The sequence below is a fragment of the Capra hircus genome, chromosome 16 (assembly GCF_001704415.2).
Source record: "Capra hircus breed San Clemente chromosome 16, ASM170441v1, whole genome shotgun sequence".
NCBI lineage: Eukaryota > Metazoa > Chordata > Mammalia > Artiodactyla > Bovidae > Capra > Capra hircus.
The window spans coordinates 41,793,454-41,810,881 of NC_030823.1; the positions used below are offsets into that span (position 1 = coordinate 41,793,454).

General features: G+C 37.9%; 1 protein-coding gene across 8 annotated transcripts in view; it reads right to left on the bottom strand.

The window, feature by feature from the left end:
* The window catches only part of KIF1B (kinesin family member 1B), a 153,944-nt gene that overhangs the window by 106,511 nt on the left and 30,005 nt on the right, over positions 1 to 17,428 (bottom strand). For 5 of the 8 annotated variants that reach the window (XM_018060363.1, XM_018060361.1, XM_018060368.1 and 2 more), the window contains exons 3-10: positions 10,049 to 10,125; positions 9,007 to 9,186; positions 6,775 to 6,840; positions 5,509 to 5,687; positions 4,816 to 4,927; positions 1,613 to 1,690; positions 842 to 907; positions 107 to 124 (exon numbers count right to left, since the gene is read on the bottom strand). In XM_018060363.1, the coding sequence (XP_017915852.1) occupies positions 107 to 124; positions 842 to 907; positions 1,613 to 1,690; positions 4,816 to 4,927; positions 5,509 to 5,687; positions 6,775 to 6,840; positions 9,007 to 9,186; positions 10,049 to 10,125 (776 nt within the window). The remainder of the gene's footprint in view (positions 1 to 106; positions 125 to 841; positions 908 to 1,612; positions 1,691 to 4,815; positions 4,928 to 5,508; positions 5,688 to 6,774; positions 6,841 to 9,006; positions 9,187 to 10,048; positions 10,126 to 17,428) is intronic. The other 3 variants (XM_018060362.1, XM_018060365.1, XM_018060369.1) reach the window with 1 other exon arrangement.

A 17,428-nucleotide genomic window follows, 5' to 3' on the forward strand; every position in this document is an offset into this window, starting at 1 on the left:
CTTCTTGAAGTTTCCATTCCTACTTATGCCTCCAAGCATCCTGCTGAGGATTTAAAATCAGCAACTGATTATACAGCTAGATCATTTCTACCAAGCCCCACCATACCTTGCTGGTGCAATTATCCTACATGGAAAAGCATTTAAAAGAGAATGAGAATACAGGATAAGCCTCCAAACAGAAAATATTTTAAGTCATTAAAAAAATTTTTTAAGTTGTAACTTGAATATCACTTCTCAGAGACAAGCAAGAAAACATTTAATCCTTTTTAGAGATTCAAATGAGGTACTAGAGCATAAAGTAACCAGCACTTCTTTAGCTTCTAACCTAAATAACGAAGCCCCTTATACAAAAATTGTTTCAACTATTTTTGTATATGGGGCTTCGTTTTAATTCTAAGAAATAAGAAAAAATAAAACTATTTAAAAAATAGTTTATTGGGCCACAAATCAACAGCGTTTGCCAAGGAAAATTGCTCAAAATACTCCAAAATGTACAGTGTCCTATTTAGAAAAGATCGCATAGAAAATAATATGCAATAAATATACTTGCTCTTACAGGAGCTACAAAATAAGGCTCAAGCAGTCAAACTTTAGATCTTTGCAAAGACCTAGTTTAATTCTAGCCTTTACAGATCTACATTTACTTTCATTTGCCTTAATCGCTTTTTAGTACAAAGTCAAAGTGTGCCATACCTACTATCTTATCTGAAAAGCTCTAAAAAGAGAAAGACATTATATAAAAGGAAAAAAGGTAATACCCTTTATGAGCAATCATAAAATATTAGTCAAGAACATTTGCTGAGTAGACCAACTTTCCCTTACAATGAAGTGTAACACTTACCACCTCTGCCAAGGCTGAAATGACTTTACCCAGAGTTGTAAGAGACTTATTAATATTTGCTCCTTCCTGAAATCAATATCAAATATAAAAGAATTATGATAAAGAACTATTGCCACATCATACATGATAACATAAAATACAGCTAGCCATATGCTAGCATTGTTTTCTATTTATGACCACAAGTTCTAAAAACCTTCTTTAACCCTCAATATTTTCTCCTCTCCAGTTGTTGACAGGCCAAGACCACATGCCTAACTCACAGTCCTCAATTATCATTATGATGTCTGTGCTTGAAAAACAGATGCACCTTCTTCCACTGATGCGCAATTTCTCCTCTTGTTAAGCAAATCTCTAGAAAAGACCATGCTTGTTCTCACCTCTGGACTTGTGTATCGTTTTCTAATTATTGTCCCTTACTTCCATCTAACCAAATTCTAACCATTCCTCAAAATACAATTCAATTTTCACCTTGACTACGAAGGCCTCCTTAACTATTATCATGTAACATATCTTGCACTGAAGTTACAAGTCAGAAGTCAGAAAATTTCTTGTGTCAATGGTTTTGTGGGCCGCTCAGCCTCTGCTGCAACTTCTCAACCCTATCATTATAGCACGAAAGCAGCCACAGACATGAATAGATGCAGCTGTGTCCCAAGGAAATTTTATCTATGAAAACAGACAGTGGGCTAGATTTGTCAGACTGGCCATAGCTTGCTAACCTGTGTCATAGAGCATTTATTGACTAGGCTATTTACTTGGTAAAATAAATACCTTTAATCGAGTCCCTTTGGCACCAGTTGAATCAGCTCGTTCACTTCCTGCTAGATCCACCAAGCTGATTTTACTGACCTGGTAAAGAACATTGAGGCAATTAAAAAATAAGCAAGGGAGAAGCAGAAAACATTTAGAGGTAAGAAATTAAAAGATTAAGGCATAGAGAACACTAAAAAGATTAATTAGGCCTCATATGTGGCACAGGAAGACAAATATATGGCAGTCAATTTAAACAGCATGCAAAAAAATTTCACAGCAATTATCTTGGTTTAAAAGAATTTCAGAATAAACACATCTTAAAATGCTATGTCATAAAAATACATAAAACTCATTAACCCATTAAGTGACATATTAAAAACAAAGCTTTAGCAACTAAAATTCTCATACTGTTGATGGGAATGCAAAATGATATGATTGCTTTTGAAAGCAGTTTGGCAGAGTCTTAAGAATCTGCACAAAAACTGACCGTAAGACTCAACCATCCTACTAGTTATTTACCAAGAAAAACAAAAAACAAGCACACACACAAAGACTTTTATGTACACAAATGTTTATGGCATCTTCATTTGTAATGATAAAAAAACTGGAAACAATTTAATGCCCATCAACAGATGAATTAATGAGTAAACTGTGAGATATCTACACAAGGGAATACTAATCAGTCATGGAAATGAGTGAACTACTGATACATACAACAACACAGATGAATCTCAAAACCATTATGCTAAGTTGAAAGAAGCCAGGCTGAAAATAATACATACCATATGATTCTATTTATATAAAACTCTGGAAAGTGTAAACTAATCTATAGTGACAAAAAGCCAATCAGAGATGGCCTGAGGATGAGAGTGGAAGAGATTACAAAGGAGCATGAGGCAACTCTTTAGGATAACAGAAATTCTCATGATCTGAACTGTGGTACCAGTCTCACAGGTGTACAGTAGCCCCCTCCTTATATCTCATTTCACATCCCATGGTTTCAGTTATCCACGATCAACTATGTGAAAGTCGCTCAGTCGTGTCCGACTCTTTGCTACCCCATGGATTATATAGTCCATGGAATTCTCCAGATCAGAACACTGGAATGGGTAGCCTTTCCTTTCTTCAAGGGATCTTCCCAACCCAGGGATTGAACCCAGGTCCTCCTTATTGCAGGCAGATTCTTTACCAGATGAGCCACAAGGGAAGCCCAAGAATACTGGAGTAGGTAGCCTACCCCTTCTCTAGTGGATCTTTGGTGAGTACTAAATGGAAAATTCCAAAAACAAACAATTCATAGGTTTTAAGTTGTGTGTCATTTTAAGTAGCATGAAGAAATCTCACTCCATCCCCCAGGATGCAACCACCCCTTTATCCAGCGTATCCCACTAATCAGTACCTTAGTAGCCATCTCAGTTACCAGATTAGCTCTTGGGGTATCACAGTTCTGGTGTGCAAGTGACCCTTATTTTAATAATGGTCCCAAAACACAAAAGCAGTAATACTGATAATTCAGGTATGCCAAAAAGAAGCCTCTGACATATAAATACAGAGCTTCTCTTAAGTGTATGCTGAGGTTGCTACTATCTACAGTAGCAATAAATCTTCTATTCATGAAATTGTAAAAAGGGAAAAAGAAATTCCTGTTAATTTTCACTGTTGAACTTCAGGCTGCAAAAGTTATGCCCACACTGTGTGATAACTGCTTTGTTAAGAAGGAAAAGGCACTAAGCTTGTACAAAAAGATATTTTGAGAGTGAGAAAGACATTTACATATCAATATACAGTATACTGTTATAATTGTCCTATTTTTATTATTGCTATTGTTAATCTCTTAATGTCCCTAATTTATAAATTAAACTTTACAACAGGTATACATGTATGAGAAAAAAAACAATATACATAAGGGTTTTGATACCATCTGCAGTTGCTGGCATCCACTGAGGGTCGTGGAAAGTATCCCTTGCAGATGGGGGGAGGGAGGCTTACTATATATATATTTGATCCAGTTTTATACTCCAAATATGTGTGGTTTATTGTACTTCAATAATACCTCAATAAAGTTGTTTTTTTAAAAATGCTTCAGGAAAGTATCCAAAATGGATTGTCAAGGAAGCTATGATTATGGGGTTAATATCATTGCTGTTGTAGAGCTGACATCATGGAAGAAAAGAAAAAAATGCTTTCACACAGGATGTTCCTTGGTGCCATTCAGAAAAATACTACTAAATTACATTAATACAGAACCTCTGGCTAAGCAGTGTCAAGCTATTTGATTACTTATATGAAGAGTATATTTTTAAAAAATAATCTTCAGCTAAAAACAAACAAGTCATCAAGTAAAAGGTGATTTTAGTTTTTAATGATATTGACTTCACAAAGTTCTCAGGCAAGATCTTTCATAAGAGCCAGTATAATAACTAACTTCAGATTTAAAAATCCAGCTGCATGCTACTTAGGAAAGTAGGCAGAATAGAAGTCAACATAAGTATATTATTAATAGTAATGCCAATAAAATTAACATTTATTAAATGGCTATGCTATGCCAGGCATTAGATATATGCACTTAACCTACATTAATACTTACTCCTCCTTACCAGTTCTATGAAGTTAGAGAAACTGAGGCGCAAAGAGTTTAAATGACTTGCCCAACATAACACTGCTGAAAAATGGAAGAACCAAGATCCAAAGCAAGCAATTTAATTCCAATTTACTATATTTAGCCAACCACTATAGAAAATGAGAAATTAACAAGCACAGGCATTTGAAGAACACCAAAAATGTGGTATAGTTATTTTTATCCCCAAAAATTAAACACATCTTGTTTGTTTAAACAGTTTAATTCCACAGTAATATTATCAGAGCTCAAAAAAGTAAAATACATATACCAAAGATGTTAGTAAGGTAATTGAGAGGTTCTAATCAAGAAACAAAGGAAGGATTTTCTTCCCTACAGAACTGCTTAACCCTCCTGCATGGAGTAGTTTTTGAGACTCAAGTGTCTTTGTTTGTTTCTCATTTTCTACCTTGCAATTTCACTTAAAAGCCCACACTCAGAACTGGTATAGAGTGGAATATAAATGACAAGCATAAAGTATAAGATACCTTCCATTAAGTAAAAGGGCACTTTCCTCCCTTCCACAAAATCCAAAGGTGGCAGGAGGGGCTTACAAAAACCTCCATTCCACACAACTCAAGCCCAGACACTGATGTTCTCCTACCTTCTCAGTGGAAAGGTTGGTCTCAGTATCATGTTTCTTCTGGGTGAAGACAATGGTAAACACAGCGTGGGAACGGCTACTTGTTTCATTCATGTTGGTAGCTGCCACTGTCCTAAAAAATATAAAGGTGATCACATGATAATGGAATCCTTAGATGAATGTTAAAATGACAGCAGCCTCCAAATTATAAGCATAACAATCACAAGCAATAGTTTTAAACTTCTTCATATTACAAGACTGCCTGCCACTTCCACAAAACTGCTCTCAATACATTTTGTGATCCTATCAAGCTACCTCCAACTTCAAAGGTACCCCATCAGAATCATTTTTCATACTGCAGCTCTACCTTTAGAAAGCACCAAGGTATCTGATTTTTATTGTCCATTAAGTGCTCAATTATTCCAGAAATCAATTACTACCATAGGCATGTGATGACCAACATTTTACCATGACTTGATCAAAACCTAACAACAGAACTTAACCAAAGTTCTAATGTGGTTCAGTAGTGTGCTTGCTGGATAAGAACACCTAATATGCTGAGACCACTGCTTTTCCAGCACAGCCAAAGGATCAGAGCACTCCACGGTAAAAGCAACTTCCACAGCTATAAACGTGGTTTCAAACCCTTAACCAGGAACCAAGGGACTCAAACTGTACCAAAAACCTCGATCATGAGTCTGTTTCCTCCCATACCTGGCTTTGTTCCCAGCGTCCATGAGGTCAGCAATGTCTGTGTAGGAAGTGACTGCCAACTTTGACAGGTCCTCCACGTAAGGGCCAAGAAGGGGATGTTCACGCACACGCAGATGACCCTTGTTTTTGGGGTTCAGCAAGTCTCGTACTCTTTCACAGTAAATTTCCATGTAGCTCACCTAGGAATATGTTCATTTTTGCATCTTTTATTAAAAGCTCTACAATTCGTGATCAGCAGCCTTTACAATGTGAAATGCCATAATTCCAGTCCCTTTTATTCTCTTACCAGTAGCACAGATATAACTGAGTACTGGTGGTAAAGGATCTTCCCAACTCAGGGATCAAACCTATGTCTCTTGCATCTCCTGCCCTGGCAGGCAGATTCTTTACTACTAGTACCACTTGCAAAGCCCTTTTAGTAATCAGTTATTAGGGCTTCCCGGGTGGCTCAGTGGTAAAGAATCCACCTGCCAATGCAGGAGACGCAGGTTTGATCCCTGGGTCGGGAAGATCCCCTGGAGAAGGAAATGGCAACCCACTTCAGTATTCTTGCCTGGGAGATCCCAGGAACAGAGGAGACTGGTGGGCTACATATAGTTCATGGGGTCACAAAAGAGTCAGACACAACTTAGTGACTAAACAATGACAAATCAGTTATTCACGGGGCTTTTTTTCTAATGTATGATGTCAATAACTGAGGATTACAATTACTTCAAAAGCTTGAAAATAAGATTTCTAGTAGTGTTAAAACTTAGTCAAAAAGATACCCTGGAAAGAAAATTTCCAGCCAAAAGAAATGTAAGTGACAAAGCACTGAAATAGAAATGTTTCTGGTGTGTTCCAGAAACGGCTGAAACAGAGTGAACAAGGGAGAGAAACAGGAGAGGGGGTAGGGGTCCCACCAAAGTAAAGAAAAACAAAATATCAACCAGGGATCCACCCTATGCTCTAAAAAGGCCTGTGAACTCTGTATAATATGAAAGAAAATGGCATCCTCTTCTACTACCTGTAAGTTCGAAAATTTCAATCATATTGTCATGTTCCCTACCCTTTGAATTTAAACTATACCATAAGCCACAGATTTTTGAACAAAGATTTAATTGCAACATTCTTCATATTAACCATAACTTTAGAAATAGCCTCAAAGTACAGAAGTGGGGAAATAGTTAAGTGATCTATAGCTCTGTCATAATTTGAAACTATTTAAAAGTAGCATTTGAGGGAATGGAGCACTGAGGACTGTTTTTAATCCACAGCTATACACACCTCTACAGAGTAAGACATTTCTTCGTTACAGTTGTCATTGATTTTCTCAAACAGCTCTTCACATAACTGTAGGAGCAGAACGAAAGGCGGAAGTCAGAACTTACCCATGAGTGCTAAATGAATTAGCAAGATTTTTTTTCTCTTTTTCAAAATGTTAATGGCATCAACATCAAGGGTAAATGCTTTGAATGAAATAAAAGGAAAGTCTGGAATATTCAGCTAATCTCTATTTTGGAATATTCCTCTCAGCTAATCTCTATTTCCCCTCAACAATATCACCTCAACATTCCCTTAGAAAGAAAGCCACATTTAGGTGAAGAGAATTGTCTCTTCTATCGTTATGTCATTGATTTCGCTTCATGGGAATTCAACTCTTCATATCATACTAGAATTAACTGTGACTCTACCATGAGCATTATAACTGTAGAAGTAAAACTACTATTAAACTAATTTCCACACTTATTTATCATGATATATAAATTTTATTATATGTTATCAGTTACTATATATATTGTAAATTTATACATACACACATACATGTATAGGGAAAACACACACTATTTGAAGGAAGTAAATGAAGGTATTTTCAAGAAGAGTTCTGACTCTATAATTTCTCCCCTTTACCTCTGCCTTAAGATTCCAACCCCTGTTATGAGAGGCCAGTCCATCACACAGTCACATTTCTGGTGGAATACAGTAATTTTTCTAGATCAGGAAAATTGTAAAATTTTAATCTCCCTATCATTTAATTTATTTAAAATATGTGATGCTTTAAATAAGAATAATTAATAAAAATCCACTGAATTTCCATGTGCCAAATGCTTCGTATTAAAGCAGTCAACATACCTTTGAAAAATGAGCTATATGTTCATGATTCTCTAGAAGTTCAAACAGAACTTAAAATGTAAGTGTCAGTTTCTAGAACTTAATCTTTTTAAAAATTCATGCTTTGGCATTAAAATATTCCAAAATTTTATCAGGAAAAGAGATGCATATGTAACCATGCAAGAATTACATTAACAAACAAACAAAAGAGAAGGAGAAACTAAGTGTGGTAATGGGATAAAATAAATGACTCATATTACTTGCTATAATCTACAAATGATTATTTTACTGCTGAAAAAGTTACTACATAGAAGTAAAAGCAAAGACTCCAGAACTACCCTGCCTCCTCGTGGATCCTAGATCTGCCACGCACATGTGCAGGTGACACGCTCTCTCCATGCCTCAGTTCTCTCATCTGTAAATGAGGGAAACAAGGGCACTGACCTCTCAGGGTCACATGAAAGAGGATTAGATGAGCTAAGAATCGTAAAGAACCTAGACCTATGCCTGGCACGTGATGAGTGCTCATAATGTTTTCTCTAACTAGTATTGTAATTATTACCATTACTATACATAAAGGACAGTTCCCAAACATATGCCTTAATTCAGACATATACTTTTTACAGAAGAAAGTATGCTAGTATCTTCAATTTTTTCTGAAAATGGCCTAATCTTTTTTTAATAATTTCAATTATATAGCTGAATTCAAAAGTATAAATCCTATTAATCCTTTCAAAAAAAGTAGCTATTTCTCCTTATGTATTTTATTTTCAGAATACAGCAATGGCCATGCTAGGTCTACAGTAAAAGGACATATTAAAATTAATTCAAAATATCACTAATAAAAGCAAACCATGTTTGCATAAGAAGTTCCTTCTAAATATACCTATGTAACAACTTTTTTCAGTTCCCAAACAAAATACAAAATCAAGACTAACTGCTCTTAAAAAAAATCTCAGACTGTTCAAAGTTTAAGTGATAGAATTAATTTAATAACATAAAAGAGAAGGCAATCAAAAAACAAAAATAATCATATTCCTAAGAAGTGATCTGGGTGCTAATAATGTTAAGAAACCTGAACTGGGGAAAAATATCAGGCCAACAACACTCCCTAAGTGTTCCTAGGATTCGGAACAGAACGTGGCACTTACCATCACGTTTAAAAGAAGCTGATAACACTGTTCAACAGATAAAGTAACATGATACTGGATATAAAGATAGACTCTGAATACATATCAGTCTTTTCCATCAGGCTGTGAGCTCCTCTGAAGGAAAGGGGCAGATGATTTACCTTTGTGCCCTGCATACGATAGTCCCTGAGTAAATTTTTGCTAAATAAAAGCTGTTAAAGTAATTAAGGACTAAGAGTAATAATGAACAGAAGTTTTTTGTTGCTGTGTTTTTCACCTGCGGAATGATGCCAGCCTGGCTTTCTTCTTGTTTACCCATCATTGTATAAGACTTTCCAGCACCAGTCTGCCCATAGGCAAAAATACAGACATTATATCCCTCAAAGGCATGTAAGAGCATTTCCTTTCCAATATCATTGTACACACGGTTTTGAGATGCAAAACAGGGATCTTCGGGCTGTAAAGATTAAAAGGAAAAATAAATGGCATTCATTCATACTTTTTCCTATGCTTATTAATTACTTCTATAATAAACAAGTGTTTCAAATCAGAATAGTGCCCCCTTATATATAGTTTATTTTTCTCATTAAACACACACACACAGGTACTATTAGACATTCAGGCCACCCATATATAAAAATATTTACTTGAAATTATCTGACATGATTATATTTTATTTTCCATTACCCTGAAAGTATCATTCTTCCATTCATAGGGAGCTTCAAGAAAATTTTCTTAAATGGGAAATGTGACTAGAAAATCAAAGATCAAGTCCACATATAAAAAGACTTCTTTGGGGACTTCCCTGGAAGTCTAGTAGTTAAGACTGTGTTCCCAATGCAGCGGAACATGGCTTTGATCCCTGCTTGGGAAAGAGCCCACATACCAAATGCAACAAGTTGCAACAAATGCATCCCACATGCAGCAACAACAAATTCTTTGAACTCGCTCCAGGTAGTGCCATTATTTCTCAATAAACACAGCTTTTGGAGAATGTTTTCCAGTCCCTTTCACTGACTCTTCCCTTGGCAATTAGGCTTTGCAGTAGTTTAAAACATCTCCTACTCTAATGCAAAACAGGAAAACAACAACAACAACAACAAAAATGTGTAATAGAGATGCAGAAGCAAACTCTAGGAACAATCACTAGAAGCCAGCAAGATTTGGGGTCCTGTAATAAGTAAGGGCACACTGCAAAAGGTCCTACTCTTCATTTGCCTAGATGTTGGTAATCTCTGCTTTCCCTGTAGACCTGCAGGTTCCTTCAAACCATTTAAAACCCACAATGTTCTACTACACTGCACCACGGGTACACTCACCGAGGTGTGAGACCAGTAGGAGTAGTCAAAGCTGAAAGACTTTGGAGCTTCCTTTGGGTTCTTTGGGTTAATAATACCTGCAGGAGGAAAATGTTTTGATTTTATAAGTCACTCAATTAAATGTTAGTTCAACATGATATTATGCAGTAAGCTCAAAACATATAATCAGTAAACTCATACAACTGAATCTCAGTAGAACAACTGAAAAACAAAATCAATCAAATTTTTGATAGATAGGGTCTATACATAGAACGCAAAAAAAAAAAAAATCAGACCAACAACATTTACAAGATGTCACGAGGATTTACAAGAGAGCTTGGTATATAATAGGTATTCAGTAAATATTCTGTTACTGAATCTAGGTAAGTTCGAAGAAAAAAAATCTGGAAATGGGCCATGGGACCATTTCAAGGTACTTCATTAAGGCTTGAAATGTATCAACACATTAAAAATAAAATATAGAAAAATTACTGAATTAATCCAACCACTTCTTGAAACAAACTCTTTTTAAAGATCTTATTATCTATTTAAGAAAAGCATTTAGTAAGGAAGCATTCATTGGAAGGATAGTTTTATTTCTGAAATCACTGTTTACATCAAAAGTGATTTCTTGGGTAATTAATCCAGTCACATACTTCAGGGACTAGACTGAATACTGAGGCTTGGCCTTCCTTCTTCCTTCACATACACAAAGCTTTACTACCTCATATTTCACATGGAATAGAATCTTTGTAACATGTGGCCATGAAGTCGCCTCAAAGACCAGGCATCTCAACCAATCCACTTCTCTAAGACAGGGCCACATCCCAAGCTATCAGTGAGATCAGGATTAAAAAATAAATCTGTCCCCCGGGCAGCTGCTGCTTGGGACACAAATAGCAACAGTTGCTACGGTGCTTAGTTCTCTCTCACTGGATTCCACAGGGTATGGCCACACTTATGTTCCAACCTCAAATGCTGACAGAGGATTAATAAGGCTCACAGCACATAATCATGTGACAAGGAGACATGGTTCTAGAAAGAACATCTCCTCCACACACAAATGGTAATCTAAGCAAAGGAGTATGTTTCTAAACAAAAGGCCCTACCTGCAAGATTTAAATAGCAGCCAATGTTCATGGAACACTTAATCTGGCTGTAAGTACTTTCTATGCACAAACCTATTTAATCCTCCCAATCACTTAATAAGGCAGATGTTTTATTATCTCCATTTTATAAAGAAACCATAAAGAAATGGCAACCCACTCCAGTATTCCCGCCTGGAGAATCCCATGGACAGAGAAGCCTGGTGGGCTACAGTCCACGGGGTCACAAAGAGTCGGACACGACTGAGCGACTTCACAATTGACAAAAATCACAAAGAGGTTAAGGAAAACCCAAGGCCACAGGGCTAGCTAGCGGCAATTCAGGATGTGAATCTGGGAAGTCCAGCTCCTGAGCTCAGACACCCACCACTGAAATACTCCGCACAAGCAGCGATCACCAAGGGAAACACAGTAAGGCCCTTCTAGGCATGTGGTCTGCATGTGCATGGGCAGGCACACTTGTGGCCACCTCAGACCCAGACTGTATGGGCACTTCGGAACTCTCCTCATCCATATGAGGCAAGGAGCTACGAGAGTTACAGTTCCTGAAAGACCACACAGAAACTCCACCAAGAAAACGGAAATCAGCATCATCCTTGGTGAACCAGAGTCCAGGTTTCAGTGGCTCAGCAAAAAGGAAAATCACAAGATAAAGGAAATGACCTATGAAGTAGTCGTCACCACTCAAAACCATGGTGAACACCTGCTGTCATCAAACTTTAAGCCATATTTTATCCACTCTTAGGCTACTCACCAGCAACACTAATCTACCAAGAACAACTTAAGAAAGGGCAAGTCTGCCAATCCTGCCCCTTTGCTCTCCTTTCTGTAGTAAAGCAAAGAAAAACTACTGCAGCGAATAATTTCCTTGAATCACACAAAATCCTTTTCCTCTTCCTTAACAGACCCTTCTCCCTGATCTTTGAAACTTCTGAAACTAATAAATATTCCTAACTTCCAGCTTCAAAATAAAGCTGCTTTTTATTTTTATCTATTTTTTTTGGCTTTCCAGCTATTATGTATTCCACTCAGCACACAGATGCATGAATTTATTTAACAAACCTTGGCGGGGGTGGGGGCACATTTGCTGTGTATTGCGTTTGGTATACAAAGAAAGATAAAAAAGATACACCTTTTCTTTTTCAAATTTCTACTGAATGTTTATATTTTATTGAAATAATACTGGTTTAAAACATTAGATTAAGTTCATATGTAGAACATTTTATTTCTACTTCTGAATACTCTACATCAAACTGCCTTTTAAATAACTGCCTTATTATTAACAAAAGTATCTTTACTTGAACATAAATAAATAAATTAAAAAAGAATTTTTAAGAGCCATTTATGTTAACAGTTATGTCAAACAAGATGAAATTTACCCACACTATTTAAAAATTTTTAATTGCTAAGAGAAATAAGACTCCTTGGAAAAATGCAAAATTCAATGTTCTTGTTACCTATTGGGGGGAGAGTGTAGGCAGACTCAGAAGGCATAAGTTATTTCTATATATTAGAATGGACAGCAGTTAAAGAGTTATTTTATACTATTCTTTATATTTATATATATATTACATAAATATTATCTTGACTATATTAAATATTTACTAGCAAAAAATTTTAAGACTCCAGAACTCTGTAAAGAGAAAAAACTGTGATAAAGATAAAACATTAATGACAGCACTTGAGCTCATGGACAATGAATTCACATTTTGAAAGGACCTGCCAGAGGATTTTTCTTTCTGAACAGCTAAAATCTAACTCACTTCAAGTCGACTAAGAAACAGGATGTCTCCAACCATTAATAAAAGAGGGGAGAGAGGAGAAAGTACTGCTAAGTTACTTCAGTCGTGTCCGACTCTGTGCGACCCCATAGACGGCAGCCCACCAGACTCCCCCATCCCTGGGATTCTCCAGGCAAGAACACACTGGAGTGGGTTGCCGTTTCCTTCTCCAATGCATAAAAGTGAAAAGTGAAAGTGAAGTCGCTCAGTCGTGTCTGACCCTCAGCAACCCCATGGACTGCAGCCTTCCAGGCTCCTCCATCCATGGGATTTTCCAGGCAAGAGTACTGGAGTGGGGTGCCATTGCCTTCTCCGAGGAGAGAGTACACATGTTAAGGATATAGGACTTGTAGTCAGAGGACCAGCATCAGTAAGAACAAGAAATATTTTAGATTTTCTTATGTCCTTGGGTGTTGTTACACTTTCGTATCCTCTCTAAAACTGAGGTAATACTTAGTTCACAGGATTAAATGAGGAAAGCACGACACAAATCCTAATTTTCAAAACTAGTATTTTATCTTGTTTTAAATTCCCTCAATGGGTATGATAACCCATATTCTATGAGAAAAGTTTACTGGTAAAATAAGCTAATGCATAATATAAGAATTCAACTTCTTGGCAAGAGTCAATGAATCAATACTATATTGGAGTCCTTGAGACGTGACATCAAATCTCTGGTGCTCCTACCCCATTAAAAATCCCTTCAGTACATGGATCATGTCTTATGGATCCTCTGTGCTGCCCTACATCAAGCAGGCACTCAGATGAATGTCCTCCACGGGTCACATATAATTTTAATTTCATTAAATCCTGCACCATTTTCATAAAAAACAACAAAAAAGAAAACCCAAAACAGTATATACCTATACAGTATACATGTAAAATACCAGTAGTTAAAAAAAAAAAAACAACAATAAATTTTACCAACTTTCACCGAATAGAGAGAGAACTCTATCACTGAAAAGACTGGGCAATATTTAGAACAGTGATTCCAGTATCAAAGTCAAATGAGTCAAAACACAGTGTGCAGGGCTTTTAATTTGTCTCTCATTCTCGGGCTCCAAAAACACTGCAAATGGGGACTGCAGCCATGAAATTAAAGGACACTTGCTCCTTGGAAGAAAGCTATGACAAACCTGGGCAGCATATTAAAAAGCAGAGACATTACTTTGCCGACAAAGATCCATCTAGTCAAAGCTATGGTTTTTCCAGTAGTCAAGTACGGATGTGAGAGTTGGACCATAAAGAGAAAGCTGAGCACCGAAGAATTGATGCTTTGGAACTGTGGTGTTGGAGAAGACTCTTGAGAGTCCCTTGCACTGCAAGGATATCAAACTAGTCAATCTTAAAGGAAATCAGTCCTGAATATTCATTGTAAGGGCTGATGCTGAAACTCCAATGCTTTGGCCACCTGATGCGAAGAGCTGACTCATTGGAAAAGACCCTGATGCTGGGAAAGATTGAAGGCAGGAGGAGAAGGGGACGACAAAAGATGAGATGGTTGTATGGCATCACCAACTCGATGGACGTGAGTTTGAACAAACTCCGGGAGTTGGTGATGGACAGGGAAGCCTGGTGTGCTGCAGTCCTTGGGGTTGCAAAGAGTCTGACAGGACTAAGCAACTGAACTGAACTAAAAGCACTCACATGTGAATGGAACTATAGCAATTAATGAATACGTTCAACATTTAAACCATATCTTCACCAATGCAAAAGGTATTACAAATATAGTATGCCTCCCAGGGTCAAGTGTCATCAGTGTACAGGCTTTCTCTAGGATAAATCAATACTTCTTCTTCAAGGAAAGGATTCCTGGTATATTTTGAGGACTGGAGTTATATGTAATTCTATTTTATGAAGTGCTGCAACATACTTCATGGTGCTTTATTTCATATAAAATTATTTCACACAGCTTTTCAAGACTCCTTCTGCACCTGAGGCCTCCTCTTCTATCAAGATTTCTCTAGACACACTGTGTACTCCAGATCTGGACCCACCTCCACTAGCAATTGCCTGTAGACTATCATGGAATCACATGACTTTTTTCTCTCACCCTCCACATCTCATCTATGTTGTCAGTTCTATTTCGAAAATGTACTGAGAATCCCACAACTTGTCACCACCCCCATTATCACCATCCTAGTGCAAGCCACTTTCTCTCCCACCTGGATGACTGCAACACCTCCTAACTGGACTCCCCAGTTATCCTTTGGGCCTCTGAAAAGGCTCATCTCCAAGCTGCAGGTAATGAACCTTCTCAGACGCAATCCAGACCAGCTCCAAGATGAGCCTCCAGGGAACCCTCCGATCACACACTGAACAAAACTCCACTCCTTCAGCAACCTCCTCTCCAAGGAAGCACCCTTCACTCCAGTCCCACTGGCCTTCTTACTAGACACACATTCTCATCTCAGGGTCTCCATACTTACTACTCTGCAGGAGTGCTTTCTTCCTGGTATCTTACCAGCACACGCCCCCAATTTCACACAGGTCTCCAAATGAACATCATTTTATCACAGGGCCCTTTTCTGATCATCCAATTTAAATCAGCATTCACTTCACTCTCCATCCTCTTACCCTGCCTGATTTTTCTTCATTGCTCTCATAAGTACCTGACCTATTATGAGTCACTGAGGTGAAAGTAAGTTCCATGAGACCAGAATTTCTGTTTCATACACTGCTCTACTCTCTAGTATCAGGAAAGTGCCTTACACATAGAAGATACTCAATATATACCAAAGAGCCAATGAATTTGTTAGTTTTACCTTTCCTTATAGGTTGTCACTTCTTTGTGGCTGGAAACCATGACTCCTCTTTCTATATCACTCACAGTGCTGACTTGGTAAGTAGGTGATGCTTATGTGTGAACTGGAAGGTAGCTCTCTCAACACCACTTGCTTCCTGAGTCTTCTCCCTGAGTAGCCAACGTGTTCAGCTTTTGGCAAGAATCATTAATCTCTGGGAAGGAGGTATCTAAATTTCAACCCAGATAACAGAAATACAGTTTCTAAGAAACAGCAGTAGTAGGTAAACCAGAAACAAGAGGAAAAATGACCAGGTTTTAAATAGTATAGGCATAGGAAGAAGTACTGATGGAGGACAGCAGGAAGGGCATGGATAATGGGCAGTCATATGTTGTAGGCACAAGGGTGGAATGGGTATTGAAAAACCCTCTTCTTCCCCAGGTCTTCAGAATTGTTTCTTTGGTGGTTCAGTGATTAAAAAAAAAAAAAAAAAAACCCCGCTGCCAAGCAGGAGATTCAGGTTTGATCCCTGAGACAGGAAGATTCCCTGGAGAAGGAAATGGCAATTCACTCTAGTATTCTTGCCTGGAAATCCCATGAACAGAGAAGTGTGGCAGGCTACAGTCCATGGGGTTGCAAAAGAGACAGACACCACTTAGAGACTAAAAACAACAACTTACAGTTTGTATTTCACAGGAAATTCAGAATTTCCTGGCAGACAGAGGTATCTTACCATTGAAATCTATTGCTGCAGAATTTTCTCCTGTGGTCTAGACATGATAAGCTTGCCTTGCATGAGACTTCTTATGTAGGTATGAAACACATTCTTGACCTCACACACAAAGCACACACCCTAGAGGCACTGCCCTATCATAAACACTAGAAGATGTAAATAAATGCTAAGTTCTCTGCATTCAAGTAGTTCCACCTTCCCAAGTAGTTCCCCTGAAACATACATTCAATTAGAAGGGTGAGGCCTCAGCATCTGGCTCAATGCCCAGCACAGAGCAGAGACTCAACAGGAAGTGGCTGAATCACTGTTGAGCATCACAGCTACAACCAGAATGGTGCATCATTCAAAGCCCTTCAACAAAAGTACTGTTCCAACAGCATCCATCTGGAAAAGTCCATGCTCCTGATTTTTCTGCCTGTCTTCCAGTGGTCCCTGCCCTGCGTATGCGTACCCAATGAGCTCCCAAGTCTGAAACAAAGCTAGTTTCTACACTATCATTACTCTTTCTCAAAGGAAGGGTTATTGCAGAAGATTCCAAGATCCTAATTGAACAAAGGAAAAGTTAAGCAGCCCTTTCTTCATTGGGCACATGTACTGAGCACATTTATGTAATACAAACTATGTCCCAGGCACTGGGCTAGGGATGGGACGGCAAGCAAGAGAGTTCTTTCTGCCCTTCCAGAGCTCAGAATCAATGGAGGAGACAGACATACAATCCCACAAAATAAATACTTGCTTTCAAATTCTGGCAAGATCCATGCTACCCAAGCATTGGGTCCTGTAAGAACATATAAACAGGAATATATAAAAGGAAATATACAAAAAACAGATACTTTGTAGTCAGTAGACTTTGACTTGCTGAAAGAGAAAGCCAGGCTGAAGGATAAGTAGAAGACAGTGCTGATAATGTTAGCTAACACTTCCCAGGAGGCAACAGGGGTAAAGAATCTGCCTGCCAATGCAGGAGACACAAGAGACGAGAGTTTGATCCCTGGGTCAGGAAGACCTCCTGGAGTAGGAAATGGCAATTTAGTATT